Here is a 23,637-nt window from a genome sequence, read left to right on the forward strand (position 1 = left end):
ACTGATGCTTTCAGCAGGTGGATGAATCTTAGGGGCCTGCAGATGAAATATCTCTGGCCAAAGACAAACTCTCATTGTAACTGGAGAAAGGGCTGCTGTAGAACCTTCCCTCAGACCAGACAATGCCAGCTCTAGACCTTTAACTGAGAATGATTAGGCCATGCTGATAAGACTCGAATAAGGTAAGCTATGCTCTGTGGAATGGGAGCGCCCAGGCAGCCACTAGGAGGCAAAGCTCCAGACGTAGCTGCAAAGTGTGTAAAAAGGCATCTCCACCACAGAAAGTAAGTACCAGCAAGCCTCTAGCTCTCAAGGGTCAGGCATCAAATCCTCTTCCTCAAGATTTCTACTCAAATCTTTATTGTACTAGGAAGAAGCCACATTGAATCCTGGTTCAGTGCTGGATCCTGGAGATGCTACCACAGGGTGTATTCTCTTATGGACAAAAGTGTTGCCAGACAAAGGATTATAAACTGGTTCAGTGAATGTTGAGTCCAAGATTGGGGCTGGCTGCTTCTGCATGCTGAGGGACATCTACAGACACCACCCGCCCCGCTTCTGGTATAGGTCTACCGGCAAACTCGTACATTTGCAACAGCAGAAGCTCCCTGATCCCTGCCTTGTGTTTGTGTGGCATGGTGCCTGTGCTCCAGCCTCCCAGAAGAGGATCTGCACCGCCTTGAATTACCACCCATGTTCACCTGACCACTTTGGGAAGAACCTAACTTCTCCTAAGGTAGGGATTGGGATTCCACAGCTTTTTTCTGGAGGGACATAAGACAGCCCATTATGTGGTATGACATGAAGTTAAAGGTCAAGTTACAGTTACAACGAAACTCTAGGATTTCAGGATAAAAAAAAAGCCAGAAATAATTTTCATGTTTTCAGATTACATGCCTCACGGATTTTTGTTTCATCCTGGCTGCCTGGTCATACTTTTTTCATAGAAAATTTTTTGGGGGTGGATATCTGGAGTTCAAATCCAGGGCTTCAAATATGGTAGGCAGGAACTCTACTTCCGAGCATTACCCTGCTATCCCCTACTCCATGCCTTTATTACCCATGTAACCCCTTGTCTATAAGGTCAGGGCTAGGTCGCTCTCCTTACAAATTGCCTTCTCATTTAATAAGTATTGTAACTGAATTCATTTTCTAACAATTCTCATTGACATATCCTTCAAAATGCCACTAATTTTAAAATTTGGCAATTTACTTTAAAAGCCTCATTTTGTATGTGTATTTGCATATATATATGTGTGTGTATTTGCATATATATACACATGACTAGTACTTGTAGGCATCCTTCAAGGAGCTTCAAGTCAGTGAGAGAGCAAGACACACTGATTGTAGATGACAGCCGAGATGAAGCTCTGCAGGGCATTCCAACAGGACAGAGAAGTACCTTGTCTAAGGCTCACAGAATGGAGGCAAAGAAGGATTTAAAGAGAAGAGCTGGGTATCGGCCTATGCTGTCAACCATACCGCACCATCTCTTACAATAACGGAAGAGAAACTTTTGTTTAGTTCTATTTTATGAAAGGCAAACAAAGTGCAGAAATCTGAAGTTTTATTTCAGGAACCACCACGGATTTTGCTTTTACTCTAAAGGTTATTTTATACACAGTGTTCAGAAATACATCTATTTGTAGTTGTATCAGTTTTGTCAAATGCAAAGGACAAGCATGACTCAGACAAATATATTTTAAATAAGCCTTGAATCACAATTTAATTGCTAAATGACTCATCTATTGGAAAAGTACTGTTTCACATTCCAAATTATTTTCTCAAACTAAAAAGAGTACAAGTGTATCAAACCTTTGCCAGTATTTTTAAAAACCATGTCCAGTTACAAATTAGTTTAAAACTTCTTTAAAATTAATAATCAAGTGATGTCCCCTATTATATAACTATGATCACTTCAACAACCTTTGAAGAAACATTACTTGGAAATTTTGGACAATTAAAAACTATAAAATGAGATTGTTGCCAGAGGAGAAACGACTGTAAGTTAAAAACGCACAGACATTTATTTAGGAGGTACAATCACTAGAGTCCTTATACGTCAACGATCATTCCACATCATAATCATATGTATTCTTTTAAGCCTACACCAAGTCATGCTGGCAATGCTTCCCAGGTAAGCCATGACAATATCTCCTATTAGATTCTATTTATTTTAATTGTAAACAAAGTACGTGTACAAAATACCTTAAAACTTTACAACAGGAAGACGATCTTAAAAACTAAACCATCAAGCTTTAAACACGACTCCACCAACGCAGGGCACAGTGGTGGGTGAAGGAGCTGCAGGGACTCAGCAGAGAATCATCGCTCCGTGGTTTCGCATCTGAAAATTTTACACATGCTCTTCCAAATAACCTAAAAACTTTTTTAAAAGGTAAACAGGGCAGAAGGAGAAAACACTGAATTTCACAATTAAATTATTGGTAGCTTTCACTTTAAAAAAGAAAAAGGAAGGCCAGCCTGGTTTACACAGTGAATTCCAGGACAGCTGGGGATATGTAGAGACTTCCAAAAAGGTCAACTGGAACTGTTTTGTTAATAAGGAAAGCCAAATATCTTTTAAGTCCATACAGAGGTACTAAGAAATACAATCAATCATTAGTTTCTGATTAAATGTACTTCCAGAGTTTAGTATAATCGGAAATTCCATGAGCGAGTGCTTCTCAAAGGTGGGTTTCCATCAGAACTACATAGAATGAGCTTCTAAAGGCAATAGCGGGTAGACTTGGTCAAAACACATTATATAAAATTGTTAACCAACAAAGAAATGATTTTGACCTAGTTGTTCTTCGAAGGGAAGTTCTAAGCTCTGCAGGGCAATATAACATGCAACTAAGGTTGAGAACCACCAAGTCAACTCAGTCTCAACTATATAAGAAAATAAATGGAAGACTGGGGCAAAGGGAAATTTGCATTGTAAGTTACAAATGAAACAAACACTATTATATATTTACTGCTTGCTTGGTCTTATTCACAAACCATCCATTTATTAGATGACGCTCCTTCACTTTCTTGTTATACAAGAAGACTACTGTACATCTGCCACGACATTTTCCTATGGTCAATATTTAAAATTCTGAGCTATGAAAATTGCATCAATGAAAGCAAGTTATTGCTACACATGCTCAATCGTACCAAGCAAAGCTATGCATTTGGCTCCTTTAAGTTACTTTTAAGAATTATAAATAGGTATCAGCCCACACAAAGAACAGATTGTGAATTATTGCAGAAGAGAAAGCTTACTCGACAAACTAAAAAAAGAAAAAAAAAAAAAGTAACTTGGCCGAAATTCTGCAATCGCTGAAACATGAACCAGGAAGCAGTAATTATAACAGAACGCTGATGCGTTCTCAGGAGCAACTGCAGCCGTAGTAGCTGGGCTGAGACAAGGTCTCCCCAGGGGTACTTGCCCTGTGAAGTGCGAATACGAGCACAACAATAATATTACTGTTCTCTATGCACAAACGTTAATACAGAGCTTCACAACAAATACCTCTAATAATCTTACAATTAAATTAAAATATGTCATACTCTTCTATACTACTTTGGTGTCAACATTTTAAAAACATCAGCTAATTTTGAAAATACACAATTCAACATGATCCTATCAATATCAAGCACATTTTGTAGTGGACTAAAGACATTCAACCATGCGCAATCCAGTGTTCAATTCCTAAATGATAAATAACAATGCTGATTGACTTTTACTCTGAAAACCACTGAAAACTGCAGATCTCTTGTAAGACTGACAGTGCTCACAAACATGCAAAAACACGTACACACTTCCATTCTTCCTGAAGGAATGTTACAAAATGCCCATTTTTAAAATATAGAATAAAGATAATAAAGTCGTAATTATGATAAATTACTGCATTTCAACCCATTAGTTTCTTAACATTGTCACTTAAACCCTTTACAAATGTTCCTATAGTCTGCGACTGAAAATGAATCAACTTTGACTTCAGTTTTTAGAAGACTTAGTCACAATCACATGATAGCTGCCTTTTAGTAAAATGGTGACATCCAGTGGACAAATGGCAAAAAGCTTGTTCAAACTCCCATTGCTATTTGGATCATAAAGATATGAAGCACTCTGAACTCCACTCATTGTGAGACTTAAGAAGCTGCCTGTTTCTATATCTTAAACAAACCTTGTCTTTCCTTGCTGTCTCGAATCGGTACTGAAGCTGGGACAGTAACTATGTTGTGCTCTTCAGGCACCACATTTGAAGTTATTACTTTGTCTTGTTTCTATTTCTCTCAGCACAAACTAAGTGACTCATCTCTAGGCATGGAAGAGCCGAAATATGAGAAATATATTTAAATACAAATGAATAGCATAAAAATTTGAAAAATTGAAATCTGAGCTTGTTTGCATTTATAATTTATGACATAGTGTTAAATATAAATAAGGGATTTAATCATTAATGCTAAAAATCAAATTACATCCTCTCACCTCCCTGCTTAAATATTATGAAAGAATACATATTTTAGCAATGATTGTTTCAGTGTTTAAAAACTTACTTTTACAAATCAGTATAAATGAATACATTATACATTGTTTAAATAAAAGTAGAAAGGCTCCACGATAGCTATGATTTACCACTGATTACAGATATTTATGTATGTTCTAAGTACAAAATGCAGCAGCAATGCCAACACTCAGTGTCATAAACCGCTGAAGGCAAGACCGCTAGGTTTAATTTCTTGGAAAACTGAAAAGAAATTTCAGAAAGAAGTTGTAATAAGCAAAAGGAAATATTGGAGAACTGTTATTTGTAAATAAGTTGCCAAATGAAGAAATCTCTTTTTAAAAAAAGATTAAGAATGTAAAAGTACATTTTAATATTAAAAAAGCATTTTTAAAAATCTATAACAACTTTGTGACAAACTCTGCATTTGAAAAAGGCCTGTAAAAACAGCAGGACAGAACTGCCCTCATCACCTTTTACTTTTTCTCGTGAGAAAAAAAGTGTATGCTTCTCTACAACCGTAAGTGATGCGAAAATAGGCATTTATAAAATGGCAAGAAGATTTCACGGAAGTTTCTGGTTTTTTTTTTCTTCAATCATTGGCATTGAGGCCATCAGTAGGTCACAAGTAAAACTTTTCTATCTAAAAGCAAAGAAGAACATAAAATTTTTAAATGATTAGGTTTGTTGTCTGCGTTTTGCTGATCTCATTTTCTCAAAGCGTGATTCCATTTCTTCCAAGACCTTTGGCGTATACCGTACCACTAATTTAACCTTCCCTTGGGCTGCTTTCAGTAGTTCCACAGCTTTCTCATGATGCTCTCCTTCAACACTCTGGAAAAGTGCACACACACAAAACAATTAACATGTAATCCAACAATTAAAAGTAAACAAGTTCATAAGTAATCCAACCTGTAAAAAAAGGTTTAAAACATAATTAAAAATTTTAAGCATTAATTCATTTCAGCACTATAAAAATAATAATCTTACTCCATCAGTCTTAATCAATGTGAAATCCTATGAGACACATTTGTGCATACACACCTCATTACTGCAGTAGGTTAGCAGTAGATCAAGTAATTGCCACTCTACACAAGTAAAATGCCAGTTTCTTTCCTTCCTTCCTTCCTTCTTTCCTCCCTCCCTCCCTCCTTCTTTCCTTTTTGGTTTTTTGAGATAAGGTTTCTCTGTAGCTCTTACAGATCAGGCTGGCCTTGAACTCACAGAGATCCATGAACCTCTGCTTCCCTAGTGCTGGGATTAAAGGCGTGTGCCATCACCAGTTTATTTCTAACCTAACACACAGCTTTAGCTCCTTGAAAGCAATGCTGACTTACACTGGAGTTGCTCTATAGCCCACACTTACAACTCTGGGCTGGGAATTTAACTCAGTGGTCAAGCAGTTGCCTGGTATTAGTTTAGTGTTCACCCCCTGAAAACCTCCATTATCACTAGCGACCAAAACAACCACACAACACTGTACGGAGCAGTAGCACCTGGGCTTCTTTCAAGGGATTTTAAAACTCAGTCTAGGAAGCTTTCCCCTTTTACCTTCTGATTCGACTGCTCCAGTGCACCCCCAAGTGGCTACAACACATTACTGCAAATAGCAAATATAAATAGATTTATCTTTACCACTCCATTAACAGAAAGTAGCTGATCTCCTCGCTTGAGGCCCCCATGTCTGTCAGCAATTCCACCGGGAATTATCCGTGAGATATAGATTGGTGAGTTTTGTTCTTTGCCTCCCATGATATTGAATCCAAGGCCTTCTTCTGTTTTGGGTAACTCAACAACTCGGGGGTGGGAGTGCCCTTCACTGGCAGCAAATGCAGCAACAGTAGCCTGAAAGAGAAAAATACACATTTAAGAACAAACTTATTTTTGAGGAGTTGGAGTTTGAACCCGGAGACTCAGATATGCTAAGCACATGCATCGTTCTACATCTCTAATCTATTTAAGCCACTTTTGAACCACACAGCTTTTCATTTGTGAGCTTCCACAACTTCACTGTAAGTCAAACAAGTTTGTAGGAGATAACTGAGAATAATAAATACTCAGAGATCACTACTAGCTCCTCCAGACCTCAGAAACATGCTGCTGCAGGTGCCCAGTGCTGGTCAATGTAGATATTAAGAGGGAAGCCCTGTCTGAGGATGCCAATAGCCCTGAGCTGGTTCCTTCAGGGGCCCCTGGGCAAGACACAACCTACCTACCTACATAAATGTGTCCTTCTAGGAAGTCATTTTGGCTGCTATATTGTTTGAATCAAATACTAAATAACAAAAACTTCAAGAAATAACATTTAGAAAAGGAAGGATGCATATAACCCATATGAATGCTTTTTGTTGCTTTAGCTTAAAGTATCTAGTTACAACTAAAAAGAAAATGATATAGAAGAGATATAACTATGTCTAATTATATTCTAACACAGATTTACATTCTGTTTCCTTTCCCATTTAAAGGCACCATCTTTATTATGGATCCTGAATGGAAAATCAAAAATGAGGAGGAGGGAGGGGAAAGACGTTGAGATTTGCTGAATACCAACTACTATTTCAGAAGCACTAAAAAAGATCCCATCTACAAACAACCAAGACTCGCAAGCTCTGAGGGCTATAAGTAAGAAAGAACCAATTTCTTTTGGGGGGCGAAGGCATAAAACAGGCTAGCTTCATACTCTTCATTTTCATGCCTTAGCCTAAAGTGCTGGGATTGCACGTATGTTGACAAAACTTGCAAAAAAAAGTTTCTTTTCTGGGATATGGTCTAATTTAGCCCAGGCTGGCCTCAAACGTGTTAGAGACCCAATAACCTTAAATTTCTGCTCCTCCTGCCCCACCTCCCAAATGATGGTATTATAGGCATACACCACCACACCTGGTTCTATGTGGTGCTAAGGATGGAGGGAGTTCAAAGTCTTATGCACGCTAGGCAGACACTCTATAAACTGAACTAGATTCACACACCTTTCCAAACCCCAAGTGTCTATGGATTTAGCAACTTTGACAAAGGAGACCTACACGTTTAAATACTTGTACTTAATGAACACTTCAGTATTACCCTTTGTGAACCAGTAACTAGCAATACAAAATAGCCTGCTATGAAGTACTTGTAATATAAGTTAACGTATTCTAAGTACATAAGATACACACCTTGTTGGGGAATATTATTTTAAGGTGCATTACTTTATGCTGTGGAACATTTGTTTAATGATGTAAAGATGAGCTGTTTTTGTTTATGATGCAATTTTTTAACTCTGTGAAGCTGTGTTACTGTGCCTGTCTAAAATACCTGATAGTTCTAATTAAGAGTTGAATGGCCAATAGTGAAGCAGAGGCAAGGATAGGCGGGGCTGGCATGCAGAGAGTATAAAAAGAAGGAGAAATGAGGAAGAGGAGCAAGAAAGAGAGAACAAGGAAAGAAAGAAGTCAGGGGCCAGCCAGCCACGGAGTAAGAATGAAAGTAAGATATATAGAAGTAAAAAAAAGAAAAAAGTCCAGAGACAAAAGGTGGTCAGGATAATTTAAGTTAGAAAAGCTGGAAAGAAACAAAACAAGCTAAGGCTGGGTATTAATAAGTTAGAATAAGTCTCTGTGTGTGATTTATTTGGGAGCTGGGTAGCCCCCCCCCCCCGGGGGGGCAAAAAGGCAAGAGCTAAAGAGTAAAAGAGCAAAACCACATAACAATATCTAGTTCAATGTCGGAGTTATTTGAGGAAAATAACATGGGTACAAAAACAAAACAAACACAGAAAAACCCACCCACACACAAACATGTCATGGACAGCCCCGAGGAGGCGGCCTAAGACCAACTAACACTGTGCAATATGTGCAGGGCCAAAGTCAAGGGAAAATCCCGAGGATTATTGTTCACACACTGCTGTGTGGGGCAAGGAAAGCAGTCTACCTTTGATGCTTCTTCATCAACAATGAAGTCATCTTCATTGATTATGAAATTAATATTATAATCACAATCTGCATAATGTATTGAATACAATTATATGAGGTATGATATACATTTTACTGTATTCTCAGTATATTATCGAAATAGTATCACAAAATCTTATAAAGACAACAAAACACTCCTATTTCTTAGTACTTGAGAATAGCATAGTTTGGAATATATGCTAGTTTTAAAAGATACTATGCATCTTATAATTGCACGTTAAATCTTCAGTTATGACTTCTGTACTTTATATAAACATACATACATATACATACATACATGCACACATATACAGACAGCTTGTATGTATCTGTGTGAGCATGTGCTGACTCACTGGCCAGTAAGCACCCAGGATACTCACCTCTTTATTCCTCCAGCACTAGGATTATAGACACTGTTATTCTGAGCATTTACTAGGAAGTTGGGGATCCGTACTGATGCCCTACTGCTCGTATAAAAAGCACTTTACCCACTAAGCTATCTCCCAGGCCATGTTCTAGTTCTTTGTTTTGGAGCCCCACTTTTGATACCTTTGCGGTTGCATTAGCTCTCACTTCAGGGCTGCTACTGATGTCCACAGTTTCATAAACATGTTCATACACCTGCAAAACAAAGTTTTCATATTTAAGTTCTGGGATATATCTATGTTTGAGTTCTCTGAGAAGCTAACAAATATGTTAAAATTTCCCAAAGACATTTTTGTAAAATGTAAATGCTCTTCTATTTGGCATTCCAAAGGAAAATCTTCGTTCTTTTTCGGTAGTGGTACTGGGAGGTGAACCCAGGATTTCATACATGTTAGGCACATACAAAATCTATGACTCAGTTCTACCACTGAGCTATACGCCCAGCTAAAAATTCCAAAAAATGAGAGACAAGACTAGTTCTAATGTTTTCTTTTTTCAGGCAGGCTGATCTATACCTCACTATGTAGATCAGGCTGGGCTGTATCTCAGGAGCATTCTCCCGCCTCAGCCTCCTGAGTGTTGTGATTACAGGCTTGAGCCACCATGTCCCGCTCTAGTTCATTTTCTATTGTATTTCTGAATCCGAATTTCAGTGCATTTCGGTAGCTAATTAACTCAAGCCAATATCAACCATGTTACCTTACCTCCCTCACAGCATTGCAGAACTCACTCTGAAGGACTCTCTGCAAAGCCTGAAGCTTCTGTGGTGGCACCTCTCCACTCCTTTGCAGTTTTTCCAACAATTCAATTGCTCTGCAGATATCTACAGGGAAACAAAACACAAGTGGTAATTCTTGCTAAGAACTCTCTCATTCCTTTAGAACACTATAGCTGCTAAGATTAATCCAAAGGCTAGCCAGGTCTGGTGCCCAATAAGAATAATCCTTACTCCAGAAGCTGAGGCAGGGTGATCATCATCATCTGTTAAAGACCATCTTGGGTTTCAATACTGCCTCAAGAACAAAGCAAACAACCCCAAACCCCCAATTCCCCCAAAAGACACAGAATATATAGTAAAAAAGAAAAATCTTTAATTAGAAAAGTTAACAGTATTATCATTCATTATTTAGTCAATAAAAATTTACCTAATCATCTCATTGGTAACCAAAGCAGCCAACCAGTACAAGAGACCGTGTGCTAGTGACTTCACTGTCACTTCCGGAAGGAAAACATGATACATATGTAATACAGACTGTTCAATGACACATGGAAATGCAATCAGCTGTGAGGATTGCTAACACTGTTTTAATTCAGACATGTCCAGATATAGTTTACAAAACAGAAAGAAAAAAACAGCTTTATCAACCTGATCTTAATGCTTGTGTGTGACCTTGGATAAGTTTCCCACATTGTTTTGCAGTCTTCCCCTGTAAAACATCAATAATAGTACCTCATATGGGAAAAAGAAAAGGAAATAAAAAGGCTCACAGCACATATATGCCACATATTAAGAAATATTAAGGAGCTGGGTGGTGGTGGCGCACGCCTTTAATCCCAGCACTCAGGAGGCAGAGGCAGGCGGAGCTCTGTGAGTTCGAGACCAGCCTGGTCTACAAGAGCTAGTTCCAGGACAGGCTCCAAAGCTACAGAGAAACCCTGTCTCGAAAATCCAAAACAAAAAACAAAAACAAAAACAAAAAAAGAGAAATATTAAGGGGAGCTGGACGGTGGTGGCACACGCCTCTAATCTCAGCACTAGGGAGGCAGAGACAGGTTGTAGTTCTGTGAGTTTGAGTCCAGCCTGGTCTACGGAGCGAGTTCCAGCAGGCTCCAAAGCTACAGAGAACCCTGCTTGAAAAATTAATCAATAAACAAACAGACAAACAAACAAACAAATACTAAGGGATCAGGAGTTCAGCAGTTAAGAGCACTTCCAGATTCCCAGCAACCACATGGGCATCTCACAATTACCTAAAACTCCAGTTCTAGGAATCTGACAACCTTGTCTGGTCTCTACCACCATCTAACACACACAGCTTAGAAAGAAAAAAATACACACATACACACACAAATTAGGTTACTGTGATTGGGAAATGTCCAAATGGGTTTTATGAACAAAGAACTTTCGAAGATGAAGATTCATGCTATAACACTATTATATCATGACCTCTGTTCTGATCCCCAAGGTTTTTCTGAACCCAAGCCTAAATGTATTACTACCACTAATTAACCAAAACCAGTAAATTTTAATCTTGTTCATTTACCTCCAAAGATTAGAATTCCTACTAGTCCACATATTCTAGTTCTTAAATACTTTTGACTTAGTGGGTAAAGTTTTGGATTTCACGTTACACTAAAGAACCAGATATTTACTTCATAGAATTAGGACTTTTCTTTGCACTTGCAGATGAAAAAGTCCAAATAAGCTGACTAGGGAAGCAAAGCGTTGATTCATTTTTGGATAATAAAAGCTTAAACTGTTTTTAATCAAGCAGACTATCTCTGCTTTGATTTGCCACCTCCAGAGTGGCTAGGAAATGTTGTTTCAGGAGTTGCTGGTTTACAAAGTTACGATTTATTATCCACACTAAAATCCTCTAAGTAGGCCTGGAAATTTAGCTCAGTGGTAGAGTGCTCACCTACCATGTGCAATGCCCTCAACTCAGTAGCCAACGTGGTGGAAAGAAGGAAAGTGGAAGGAAGGAGAAGAGAGAAGTCTAATTAACACTCGGAAGCAAGCTAAAGACTCTATTAAATCTAAACTGTACCAAAATGCTCACGGAGTTTGTGCTCTGGTGAACTATATTCCGATGAGTTAGAAGACAGACAGGAATTTACTCATAGGTGCTGGTTTACTGTGAACTCTTGAGAGTATCTGCCAGGTCTGTTAGATTCCTCAATCAGAATCTGACTTGATGATGTCATCTGACTTGCTGACCCTGTCATCCCCACCAGCATTTTGAGTTTTTTACTGTATAACTAAAAACTTTGTAACCGTAAACAGCAAATGCCAGAGGATCAGGGTACACATTTTGTGCTTCATTTAAAAATACCAAGAATGCCAACTTGTTAGAAACCTCCAATTACTCTGCTTAACACAACAGATTTGTTCCTATCCCCAAGGCACACTGACATTATGCTCAAGAAGAAAATGTCACAGCTGTAAGCCTACCTTAGTCTTTCCCAACTACCCTCGGTTACAGAATGCCACTTTAATTAAAGCCCTGATAGGCTGGAGAGAAACAAGTCCGCGGAAAGCGGCTCTTTTAAGTTTAAAATTATTTTCCTTCTTGGCCAATATTAATAGAGACTGCAAATGCAAATACTAATATATGTAAAGTAGTGTCAAACTCCATTCTATGATTTGTTTGCCAACAGGCACTTCCTAAGTACTCTAACTTGCAGTTGTAAAAAGCTTGCTCCAGTTGTTTGAAATCTAACGCTTTGGGCAGGGCAGAGTGCAATGTTGGAAATCTGCAACTGGCCACTTCCACGGCAGGCTTTACTTTTCTTGACTGTTTGCTCTAAGAAGCAATCAACCAACCAGGTTGGCAACTGTAGGGCTTCTAAGTAAAGATTAGTATCGCACTTAGGAGTGATTTACAACTAACTACTACTCCACCTAGTTACGTAATCATCGCAAGACCAAGCCAGTCGGATTGTTTTTTAAGCATCCCCTCCGTGACTGGAAGGAATGCAAAAGCCAAGAAATACCAACTCAAGGCCCAGGAGGCTGTGGTCAGAGTAATGAAGGCGTCTGTGTTGAAATGGGGGCGAGGGAGTTTATGCGGGAATGTGCCTGTGTCTGCCAAGTGTATGAACGAGGGCGAGAGGGCACACGAATTCGTTCACGCACGGGGGGCAATGAAGACAGTCCCTAACAGCGTGTGTGGCTCTCGCTTTTAGGGTTTACAAAGCCGAAAGCCGCGTCTGCAGTGACCCAGGGTGTGTCTGTGCCTGCTGCCGTGAGCAGGTCTTCAGGACCGAGCTGCGCCCACCGCCGGGGTGAACCTAGGGGGTCTGGCGAGCTTCCAAACCGCGGCCAGCGCCTTCCGCGAGCAGCCGCCGGCACGAAGGCCGGGGAGGCGCTCCGGGTGTCAGCGCCCCGGCCACCTCGCCTCCGCTCCGACCCGCAAAGCGCTCCGTCAGTACCCACCCGCTCCGCCCACCGCGGTCGCGGGAGCCGCCGCACTCACCCCTCTCCAGCCGGACAGGTTCGCCCAGCGCCGCCATCTTCTCTTCGGCGATGCGTACCCACAGGAAGTGACGACACAGAGGCCGCGGTGGGCGGGGCCGGGAAGCCGGAAGGGTGAGGAGGGTTAGTAACGCGAGAGCCAGAAGGATGCGGGTTCCCTATGCAGAGCTGTGGCGGCTTGGGGTGCACGGTCGAGGTGTTGCTCGCCGTTCGTTGGTCTTTGCCTGCTCACTTTCAACCATCTGAGGTTGAAAAGAACCGATCTCCCGACTTGTCCCCTGCCTTGGGGAAGCCAAATCTTTAGTTACAGGCCCTGCTTGGTCCGCGGCAGCCAGCCTCTGACCTTGGACTTGCACACTGACCGTCTCTCCACGTTCAAGACTCTTAGAAAAAAATGATAATCCACAATTCTACCCTTTCCCACAAGTCTGTATGAACAGAAGGGTAGACAATACATAGTAATTGGCTAGGAGAGGAGATACTTCGATGCATCACAAAGTAACGCTTCTAATTGACCAAAATCTTTTGTAAATGAAGTATGAAGCTTATATGTTGTTTTGTTGGTCCAATTTCTAATTTGTAAAAAACTTTTTGTACGTATAGGTGTTTTGCCTGCATGAATGTCTGTGCATCATTTACATGCCTGGTGCCTATGGAGGCCACAAGAGGGCATTGGATCTCCTAAAACTGGCATTAAAGATGGTTGTGAGTTGCCATGGGTGTTGAGACTCTAACCCCAGGCTGGCTGGAAGAGCAGCCAGTACTCCTGATGGTTGTGTCAACTCTCTAGCCCCTCATAGGGCCACTTCTGAAAATTTTGTGAACTCAAGTCCTTTTAGTCCCTAATTTAAGTGAAATAATTTTTATGAAATTATGATTTGATTAGCAAATCTCTTGATCTGTGTTAAGTTCTCAACACCTCCAGAACAGGATTGCTTTAATATCTCACTGATGGTCGGGGATCTACTCTGTCTGTTCAACTACAGTCTTCTACAGATTATTAGGTAGAGCCAGTTCAGACTTCTGTGTAAGACTTAATTGAATTCTACCACTGGGTAGTGGTCGTCAAGCTTTCTCATGCTCAGTGCAAATTATGTAGTTTTTTTTTTTATACTGATAGGAACTATTCTTATGATTGGGGTTACACATTAACTTTTCCTCTCCCTACACTCTTTTTCAGTGCCTGAGAATCAAACCCACAGACTTTTAGATGCTACACAAATGCTCATCTGATGTAGTTCGTCTGAGCTAAATCTTCTATCCTGTTGAAGTAGTGTTTTTCCATGTCTTTGATAATTGTGACATAACCATAAAATTCCAGAATTCCAGGTTTAAATAGAAGACCATAAAGATTTCTAGAGGATAAAAAGTCACCCTCTAATGACTAGTAACCAGAATCGGATGCACTTTTCATTAACATCCCTGGAAAAACTTTGCAAGCTATACAATTTGATAGAAAAGTAACTACCAAACTAGAATTCTCTATTTGTTTTCTAGAGCTTTCATAGCAAAGTATAACAAGTGGAATGTCTTAAGGCAGCAGATAGTTGTCTCACGTTTCTAAAATGAAGGCACTGTGTTCTTTCTGAATCTACAGGAACCCTTCCTTATTTCTTCTTGGCTTTCAAGATGTTTTCTGGCAGTCTTTAGTGTTCCTGACTTGCAGTTGTGTTGCTCCAATCTTTGTTTCATTGTCACGTGGCATTCTATTCTTTCATCAGAGCATTTACTGATAAGAAGAACCAGGAGCCTACTCCAATTCAATATCCTGTCATCATAACTAGTTACTTAAGCAAGGGACCTGCTTCCAAATACATTCTTATTCTTAGGTACATTTTTTAAAGGGGAGGAGTCAATTTATTATACTTATGAAATTATTAGAAGTAAAGGTATACCAAAAGATGTTTTAGGGCCATGGGTGTAGCCCAGCATTTGAACATTTGTCTAGTGTGTCTAACACCCTGGGTTTGTTACACTTTCATATTAAACATGTACATCCTAAAAAATTACTTTCCATGTATAATTTCTCAAAAGCAATTAGCAAATATGCCCCATCAGAATTAGGAAGTTAGGCTTCATCTGTAGCTCAGGGGTAGAGCCTAGCCAGTACCTGGCCCTTGAGTCCAATCATCAGAAAAACAGAGAACCAATGAAGATGATTCTAGAATACTTGTTTTATTAGCATCTCAAGGGAAACAAACCCAACAGAATGTGTATATTCACATTGGTGTACATGCATGGAAACACACACATAGATTTATTATGAGACATTGATTCAAGTGATCATGAAAGATAAGGAGCCTCATGATCTGTGGCCTAAAAGAGATGGGGAAATACAGGAAACAAGATGGTCATAGTTTCAGTACAAAGTCAAAGGTTAAAAAAAAAAAGCAGAGACGTTAACGATGTAACTCCTAGTCTGTGGTTGGGGACCTGATGCTCAGAACCACTGCTCCAAAGGCAGAAGGTGTATAACCCGTTCTAACCTGAGGGAATGCTGCCCTTGTCTGCTCTTTTGTCCTATCTAGGCCCTCAAAGGATAGATTAGATGATGCCTACCCACATTGCTGATGGTGACCTTTTCTCAATTTATCAAGCAAATGCTAAGCACTTTCATAAACACCCAGGCCCCATCCAAAAATAATGCTTTATCAGCTATCTGGCTGTCCTTTTGTTGTTTTAAGGCAGGGTCTTTCTGTAGCTCTGTCTGTCTCAAAACTTGCTATATAAACTAGGCTGACCTCCAACTTACATAGGTCCATTTGCTTATGTCTCTAGAGTTCTGGGATCAAGGCTTGTGCTATTATCCCCAGTCTGAGCATCTTTTAGCCCAGTTAAGTTGATACTTCAGGTTAACCATTGACAGTTTTCTATTGAGTTTAGGGGAAAGGCTGCAGCCCCTGTGGGCAACAGGCCTTACTCCAAAGTAGGGGTGAGGCAGATTATCTGGACTGGCCTTACTGGTAGCTCAGGTGGAGTAGGTCAGGATCCCAGTTTACCTACAGCAGCATTTTTTCCCCAGGAAGAAGCCACATTCATTTAAGTGTCAAGATCATGAAACTCAACTGCAGAAAAACTCAAGTTGGATAACTGCCAAGCACTGCTGGAGATGAAATCAGGCCTCAAGTCAAATCTCTGTGAGCTCAAAATCAAGATCTCCAAGCAAATCAAACTTGATGGTTGCTTGGAAAATGATCCTAATTGTTGTTCCAGTTTCTCAACTGAAATGTTCCCAGAAAATTCAAGTTCAGTTAGTGTGTGAATTGGGGAAAAGTTTACTAGGAAGCATGTATTTTTTTATTGCTCTGGGGAGAATTCTGCCTAAGCCAGCTCAATAAAACCAAGCAAAAAAAAAAAATCAACATGTCCTAGAAGCCAAACACCGACTTTTGTTTATGATGCAGCCTTGAGGAATTGGTCCTCCCAAGTGAAACTTTGAGCAAGAGGATCCACTGAAACTGGGTGCCAGTTGGCTCATTTAGACATAGTGTGTCAGATCAGTGGAGCACAAGGTTAAACTTTTCTTCAGTAACAGGGAATCTGAGGCTCTCCTGACATCCATGGGTACCCAGCATGTATATGGTGCACATACATACATAGAGGCAGAGCAGTCATGCACACGAAATACATCTTCAAACCCCAAACAATAGTTAAGGTCCTTTCTTTCTTTCTTTCTTTCCTTCTTTCTTTCTTTCTTTCTTTCTTTCTTTCTTTCCTTCCTTCCTTCCTTCCTTCCTTCCTTCCTTCCTTCCTTTCTTTCTTTCTCTTCCTTCCTTCCTTCCTTCCTTCCTTCCTTCCTTTCTTTCTTTTCTTTTTCTTTTTCTAGATTTATTTATTTACTACGTATACAGCATTTCTTCTATGTGTGCCCGCATGCCAGAAGGGGGCGCCATGTCTCATTTCAGATGGCTGTGAGCCACCATGTGGTCGCTGGGAATTGAACTCAAGACCTGTGGAAGAGCAGTCAGTGCTCTTAACCACTGAGCCATCTCTCCAGTCCAAGGTCCTTCTTTCTGAGTCTTCAAAGTGATGGGATGATATGCACATGCCACCACAAACCTGACTAGATGTATTTTAATAAAATGAAAATAATGAGACAAAAGCAGTAATATTTAGTAAGGTAAAACTTGATATATTTTATCTTGGAATCAAAGTTGTTTTAGTCTTATGTTTTCAAATAGAAATAGTCACTCTTGGTTACGGATATTATGAAAAGGTATAGGAGACCTACGTTAAAAATACTGTTTGAATGGTTGGAGAGTGCAGGCACCAATAAGAGGGCTGGTGGGTGCGTAACTTAAAGGTACTTGTCACCAAACCTGAAGACCCGAGTTCAGTCCCTGGAATGTGCAGTGTAAGGAAGAAATGATTCACAAACGTTATTTCTGACCCCTACACATGTACCGTGGTACATGCCCTTCCCCCAATAAATAAATGAAAAGAGGAAAGAATAGAAAAGAAACACTTAGAGATTTCAAGGGCTTAAAGATTAGATGATTTTCTTTGCTAGATTTATAAAACCACTATTTGGTATTTGAATCTCACTGAACTGTAGGTGGTCTGTGGATTTGCCACCCTTGATTCCTACTTCAGTTATCTGTGCCTGACAGAGGTGATAACACAGGGCTAAGTCTATGCCTGGGCAGAACATCTTCTCTTAGATATGACTAGTGCATGGTGCACAATGTATTTGTCTTGTCTGACATAACACTATAACATTTGGAGGAACTTCCTAATTCTGTAGGAGTAGCATCCCAAAATTATGGAAAAGTAGTAGCCTACATATCAAGGGCTCTCTTTTCCAGTCAAAACTGGACCACTGTGGGCTTGTGAGAAGAGTATAGTCTCACTTTTGATGAGTTTTCTCATTTATCAAAAACATTGAAGAAGACCTGAAAATTACTTGATGATATATACATAATGTATAGCAAATAATACAAATATTTATGTAAATATACATTTCTTAAAACTTTTGGAATTTAATAAATTAGAATCTCTAGGAAAATCTCTGGTAATATACATTTTTCTTATGTGTGTACTTATTACTACATAGGCGCTGAGGACTGAACTCAGTCCTTATACACGCTAATAATTTGGAAACAACAGTTTTCAAACTCAGTGGTTCTGATGCATTCAGAGTGACTCAGTGAACTCTTTTTGGGTTTCAAAAAAATTATTCCTGGGGCCTTTTCCAGCTAAAATTATTTTTTTCATTACAAAAGCACAGAGGCAAAGTTATCAAGAGAATTACTAGAATCATAAAAAGAATATTCTTGTATAGAGGGCAACATAGAATCAGTGTTATAGTATTTGAGGTACAGGTAAAAAAGAAAAAGTTCTAGGAACTGCTTCTGAGTGGGATAGGTACGATTCAAGATGACAACCCATTTGTCCTTAACATGCAAAATGAGAGAACCAGCTGTTGTGCAAAGAAGGATCTCTTCCGAATGGGTAGCTCCATCACAGTTGGGGGAGACCTGGAGGATACAGAAGGCATGGGTCAGTGTCTTGTATCTCAGAGGCAATTCTGAGCCTGAATGAAAGACTGGCTTTAGCTCTTAAGCCTCTGCTGGGTTAGGAAGTCACCCACTCTGCCTTCTAATCATGACTTTTTCTTCCCATGGAAGAGATCCTCTTCTCCAGTTGCCTCTCCCTGTCACATCCTGCCTCAGAGAAGTCAGGGGACTTTAAAATTAGAATGAGAAGTCTGCATCTAGGCAAATCTAGTGAAAACTAAATTGTGCAAATTTAGTGTTTTGAATAACAAACAAGAGTCCTAAGTAAGCTGCCAGGCAGTCAGAACTTTTTTACCCTAAGAGATTGTAATCACATCAGTGAGGCAAAAGGGGAGTAGGTAGGTAAACCTGGGGGCAGGAGGCTGTCTAGGGAAAAAGGGAAAATGGAAAGGAATATGATGAGGCAAGATGCTCTAATGGTTTACTATTTTATTGCCTGTAGATCTGTACAGAAATAGTCACTACTATATAAAATAGGAATTTTGGAGGGCTATATCTTTTAAAGGTTTTTGGTAGAGCAATTAAATCCTCAACTTACTGTATCTTCCCCCAGCAGAGTTTATATGGTATTTATTCCTTAGAAAAGTAAAACCTTGGGCAAATATCTTATTTTACTTAATGTGAATGTCATGGTCAAATGTAAAATAGTTGGCATTTAAAATGAATTAAGTGTGCTGTGAATGTAGCTCAGTTTGCCTGGCAGGCAAGAAGCCCTGGATTCCCCAGTACCACATAAACCAACTGTGTTGTTCCGTGCCCTTAGTTTCAACACTTGGAGTTAGAAGCAAGATCAGAAATCAGAGTTATTTTTGGTTACATAATGAGTTTGAGGCCATCCCGGACGACAGGAACCCTTCTCTCTAAACAAGCAGATAAACAAGATTAGTTAATAGACAACAGTACTTGGTCTAATCAATTAAACTTGAAAGTGTGGAGAAGTCTCTTCACCTTCTGAAGGAAAATTGTTGTCAGAGAACTCTCAAGAGTGTCAGAGATCTAAAGTAATCTCTGCTTCTCTTGCTCGATGGATTTTAGATTAGACTAAAGTGTGAGAGTTGACTTTTTAATGTCAATTGTTTCATCATCACTCTGAAGTGCATATAAGACACAGCTTGATGTATTTTTCTGGCATCCTCCTGACGCACCCTTGCCCTAAATAAATCTGTTTGCCAGGATCTTGTCGCTTAAATTAGCCATCTCAAACTCTTGGTCCTGCCAACACAGGCGAACGTGCCAATGTTCTCAGCATCTCCTGGCACATGAGCTGTTGCCTTTTCTTTGGCTCTCTATGAGTACCTGGGGCCATCATACTTCCTTTGCAAGTCTGATGGGTTTGTCTATGAGTAAGAATTCAGGATTGGTTGGACTTGCTCTGGGGTCTCTCCAGGGTGTGTGTCCTTCACAAAGTATTTTCAGTTACACAATGTATATTGTTCAGAATTTATCATGTGCATGCTTGCAGACTGGCAGAGCCACCTGCCAGAGAGGAGAACCTTTTAAGTTGTTGTCAAACGTCATAAAATATGTTCCATGATTAATTTTGTGGGTACAGACTGGCTTTTGCACAGAGTCCAAAATTTGGGATATGTCACAGTGACTAAATGGCACTGGCATGCTGAATGAATTTGGAATTTGTTTTGTCAAGTGTGGGAGCAGGCACGCAGATGGGCTTTGATCCAGTGGTGCTGCTTGGAATTCTCATTATAGCAATGATGTCACTTGTCACGTGGAGTCGGTGATAATCCTGCTAAATTATGAAAAAAGCATGGCAAGAGAAAGAACTTAGCTTGGAAAGTTTTCCCTATTAGTTGACTTTGACTTAAAGGATATCAGCTTTGTTTCCAGGCTTTAAAAACATACTTAGTAGAAATATATGCTAGAGAGGAAACCTGCAAACCTGAAGAAGGACATATCTCATATGAGTACCTTCTCTTTTCAGAGAAGATGAAACAAAACAGAGTTTTAGATTAGCTCAAGAAAAACACCTTTCTATACTATCTAATAAAGGCCAAGGAATTTTGCTTCATAAAAAGCTTTGTCTGTTCAAAATAACAGCAACAGTGCTGGGCGATGGAAAAATGCAAACAAAACTTTTATATGACTAAGAAGTACAGCACATTTCTCACCAAGTCGGTACATCACAACACTTCAGTGTTTAAAAATATGCTCACGATGCAGCTAACAGTGTGCTTAGAGGGAAATTGATAGTTTTAAGTACCTATATTTAAAAACAAAAACAAAAACAAAACAAGGTCTCTTGAGAACCACATGCTAAAACCAGACTAAACAGAAGGAAAAGGACGACAAAGGTTTGAGCAGATGTAAAGGCAAATACAGACAACACAGAACAGAAAACCGAGCAGAAAGCAGAACCATAGGGAAAACTGAAGCCAATATTTCATCTCTTCTTCCTTTCTTTTCTTTTCATTCTTCTTTCTTTTTTCTTTCCTTCCTTGCACTTCCTTACTTCCTTCCTTTTGTCTTTTTCTTTTCTTTTTAACAGATAGCCCTTGCTGGCTTGGAACTCATCTCGTGGATCAGGTTGTCTCTGCCTCCCAAGTGCTAGGACTAGAGACCTATGCCACCACACCTGGCCTACATTGTTTGATTTTGTGAAAAGACGACTCAATGGAAATTCTGTAATTTGATAAAAAAAAAGGAATATCAAAATTAGGAATAAAAGAGGTGACATAGCATTACTATCAACCTGTAGGAATACAAAGTAACACAAGGAATGCTCAACATTGCTGTCTGTCTCCAGACATGCACATAGCACTACATATACTATATATAGCCATATATAATGCAAATTGTTGCCTTTCTGACAGATGCAATTCTAAATATTCACGTCACAGGTTTACAATGTATATTTTTTTTAATCTGAAAATTGCCAAACATGGCATGAATGTTTATATTTTCTCAAACCTATAAAAATTTGGGGGACAGATTTCTGTTTAAAAGTTCTGGTACAGCATTTAGCATAACATATATTTTCAAATTCTAGTTTTATACTTGTGAATCAGAATTAGATAAAGCTTCATACATACCCCAGAGTGAAAAACAATGTGTCTTTCCCATGAGAAAGAATCCAGAGATAAGTTATGTGGTACATCCATGATAGACCCACCAAGCCACTAGGTGAGAGTCCCAGTCACTGGTATTTGTACCATGATGCTAGACTATGGTTTTCATAGTCAAGTACATTCATGATCTGTCCTGGCTGCTGGGGCTCCAGCCACCACATATAGATTGTACAGTAGGAAAATAAAGACTAAGGCGTCACCCACGAGTAAAACGTTCCTTCCCTGCCGAATCAATGGCCTTTTTTTGTTTTGTTCATCTGGTGTGTTGAAATGAGCATCCCATTGCATGACTCTAGCTGGCCTGGAACTTGCTGTACATGTATGTCTCTGCTGATTTCAAACTTGAGGTGCCCTTGCCTCAACCTCCCCATGCTAGAACTGCAGATACGTACCACCATGATTGTTGTGAGCCAGCAGGTTTTAAGCATCCTTTTTTGAAATTCCACACCATTGTTTAACCTTTGTTTCATCTATCGGGACTTTGCTACATGCCTCTGTCTACTGCAAAGGAACTAGAAAATAAACTTATGTCTCTGTCTATGTGTATTTGTATGTATGTATTATGCTACATGTTGACATGAAAAAATATGTCACAGAAGCAACTTAGGGGAGGGAGGATTTGCTTTGGCTCACGGTTTGACAGGGAAGTATAGTGGAGCTCATGGCAGTGCAGTGCATAGCTGGGTTCCTATGTCACTGCAGTATACAAAGCAGTCTATGGCTGGGCTCCTGTCAATACAGGGCAGTGCGTGGCTGGGCTCCTATGTCACAGTGCAGGATATAGAGCATAGGCCAGAAATAACCTTTAAAGACTGTCTGCCTCCCAACAACTTGCTCTTTCCCTCTAGGCCCCAACTTCTGAAGGTCCCACAACTTCCCCAAATAGTGCCACTCCTCAGGGCCCCGAAGGATGGTTTACCTCCAAACCATGGCTATTTGCTTTTCTTCTTCTTGGTGATTGACCCCATAGTCTTGTGCATGCCAAGACCTCACATCCAGTTCCAAAGTCTTTTATTTTTAACAGCATGGAGCACATCTATGAAATTGTAGTCTGACTACGAGGAACAAGCAGAAATGAATATTGTTATAAACCTCTTGTGAGCTTTACCCCACGTATCACAGTCTTTAAAACACCCAAAAATGCAGTCTCTGGAGCTTTCTGGTCAACTGGGTTCTCCTGACCAATCACCATCATAGTATTCAGCCAGGCAACTCTAAAGTGTTCACTGCTCAGGAGGCGAGAACTATCTGATGGAGCTCTGCTCTCAAGGAACTTTCAACCCATTTGAGCAGATGAGCGTCCCTAGGATGCTTTCACTCACGGGTTTGGAGTTAATTCCTCTTATGATCTGAAGCACTAGATACTTTAAACTTCGGGCTCATTTAGTTTGCAAACAGACTCAATAAATTCAAGAAACCCAGATCACTATGTTAACCTAAATCCTGTTTGAAAGTTAATATTTACTTAGGGAACAAGAGTAAATTGTTGCCGCTGGTCATGGTGCACACCTATAACCTAAAGACTAGAGAGGATAGGGCAAGAGAATTAGGAATTTGAGGCTAGCCTAAGTTACGTGGCAAGACTCTGTCTCAAGAAAAAGAAACAAAGAAAATAGAAGTCCCACATGTGAAAATTAAAACAAGAAAGTAAATGCCTTCACGTCTCTTTTTTCTTCCTATAACTTTCCAGGTATAGAGAAAAATCTGAGCACAATTAGAATAATTTTTAGCTACTCAGTCTTTCCACTCATCCAGTCAATTAAATGGTTAGCCAGAAGACAAACAGACTGAGAAAACAGCTTGATAGTTAAACGTAGCAAGTATGTCCTAATTACTCAGTGTGGTGATGTGCTGTGCAGGGCACTAGGGAGACTCGTCTCTCAAACAGCTTATATGCATAGTGGGAGGGGGCTGGGACACAGGACAAAAGAGAGATGGTGTTAAATGTTTTCATTGGTGTCGTGGCTTTGGCGGCAAGAGTTTTGATAGAGA

The 23,637-nt window shown here is 39.8% G+C and overlaps 1 protein-coding gene across 1 annotated transcript; it reads right to left on the reverse strand.

Moving 5' to 3' along the window:
* Window positions 1–1,550: 1,550 nt before the first annotated feature.
* On the reverse strand, window positions 1,551–13,137 carry Lin7c (lin-7 cell polarity scaffold C). Its single transcript, XM_048443710.3, has 5 exons — window positions 13,048–13,137; window positions 9,556–9,674; window positions 8,975–9,046; window positions 6,132–6,341; window positions 1,551–5,330 (listed from the first exon to the last, which is right to left on the reverse strand). Exons 1-5 carry the CDS (start codon window positions 13,082–13,084, stop codon window positions 5,175–5,177), a joined length of 594 nt encoding a protein of 197 aa, XP_048299667.1. The 5' UTR covers window positions 13,085–13,137; the 3' UTR covers window positions 1,551–5,174.
* Between the last annotated feature and the right edge of the window lie 10,500 nt (window positions 13,138–23,637).

The sequence above is a fragment of the Myodes glareolus genome, chromosome 10 (assembly GCF_982192425.1).
Source record: "Myodes glareolus chromosome 10, mMyoGla1.1, whole genome shotgun sequence".
Taxonomy (NCBI): domain Eukaryota; kingdom Metazoa; phylum Chordata; class Mammalia; order Rodentia; family Cricetidae; genus Myodes; species Myodes glareolus.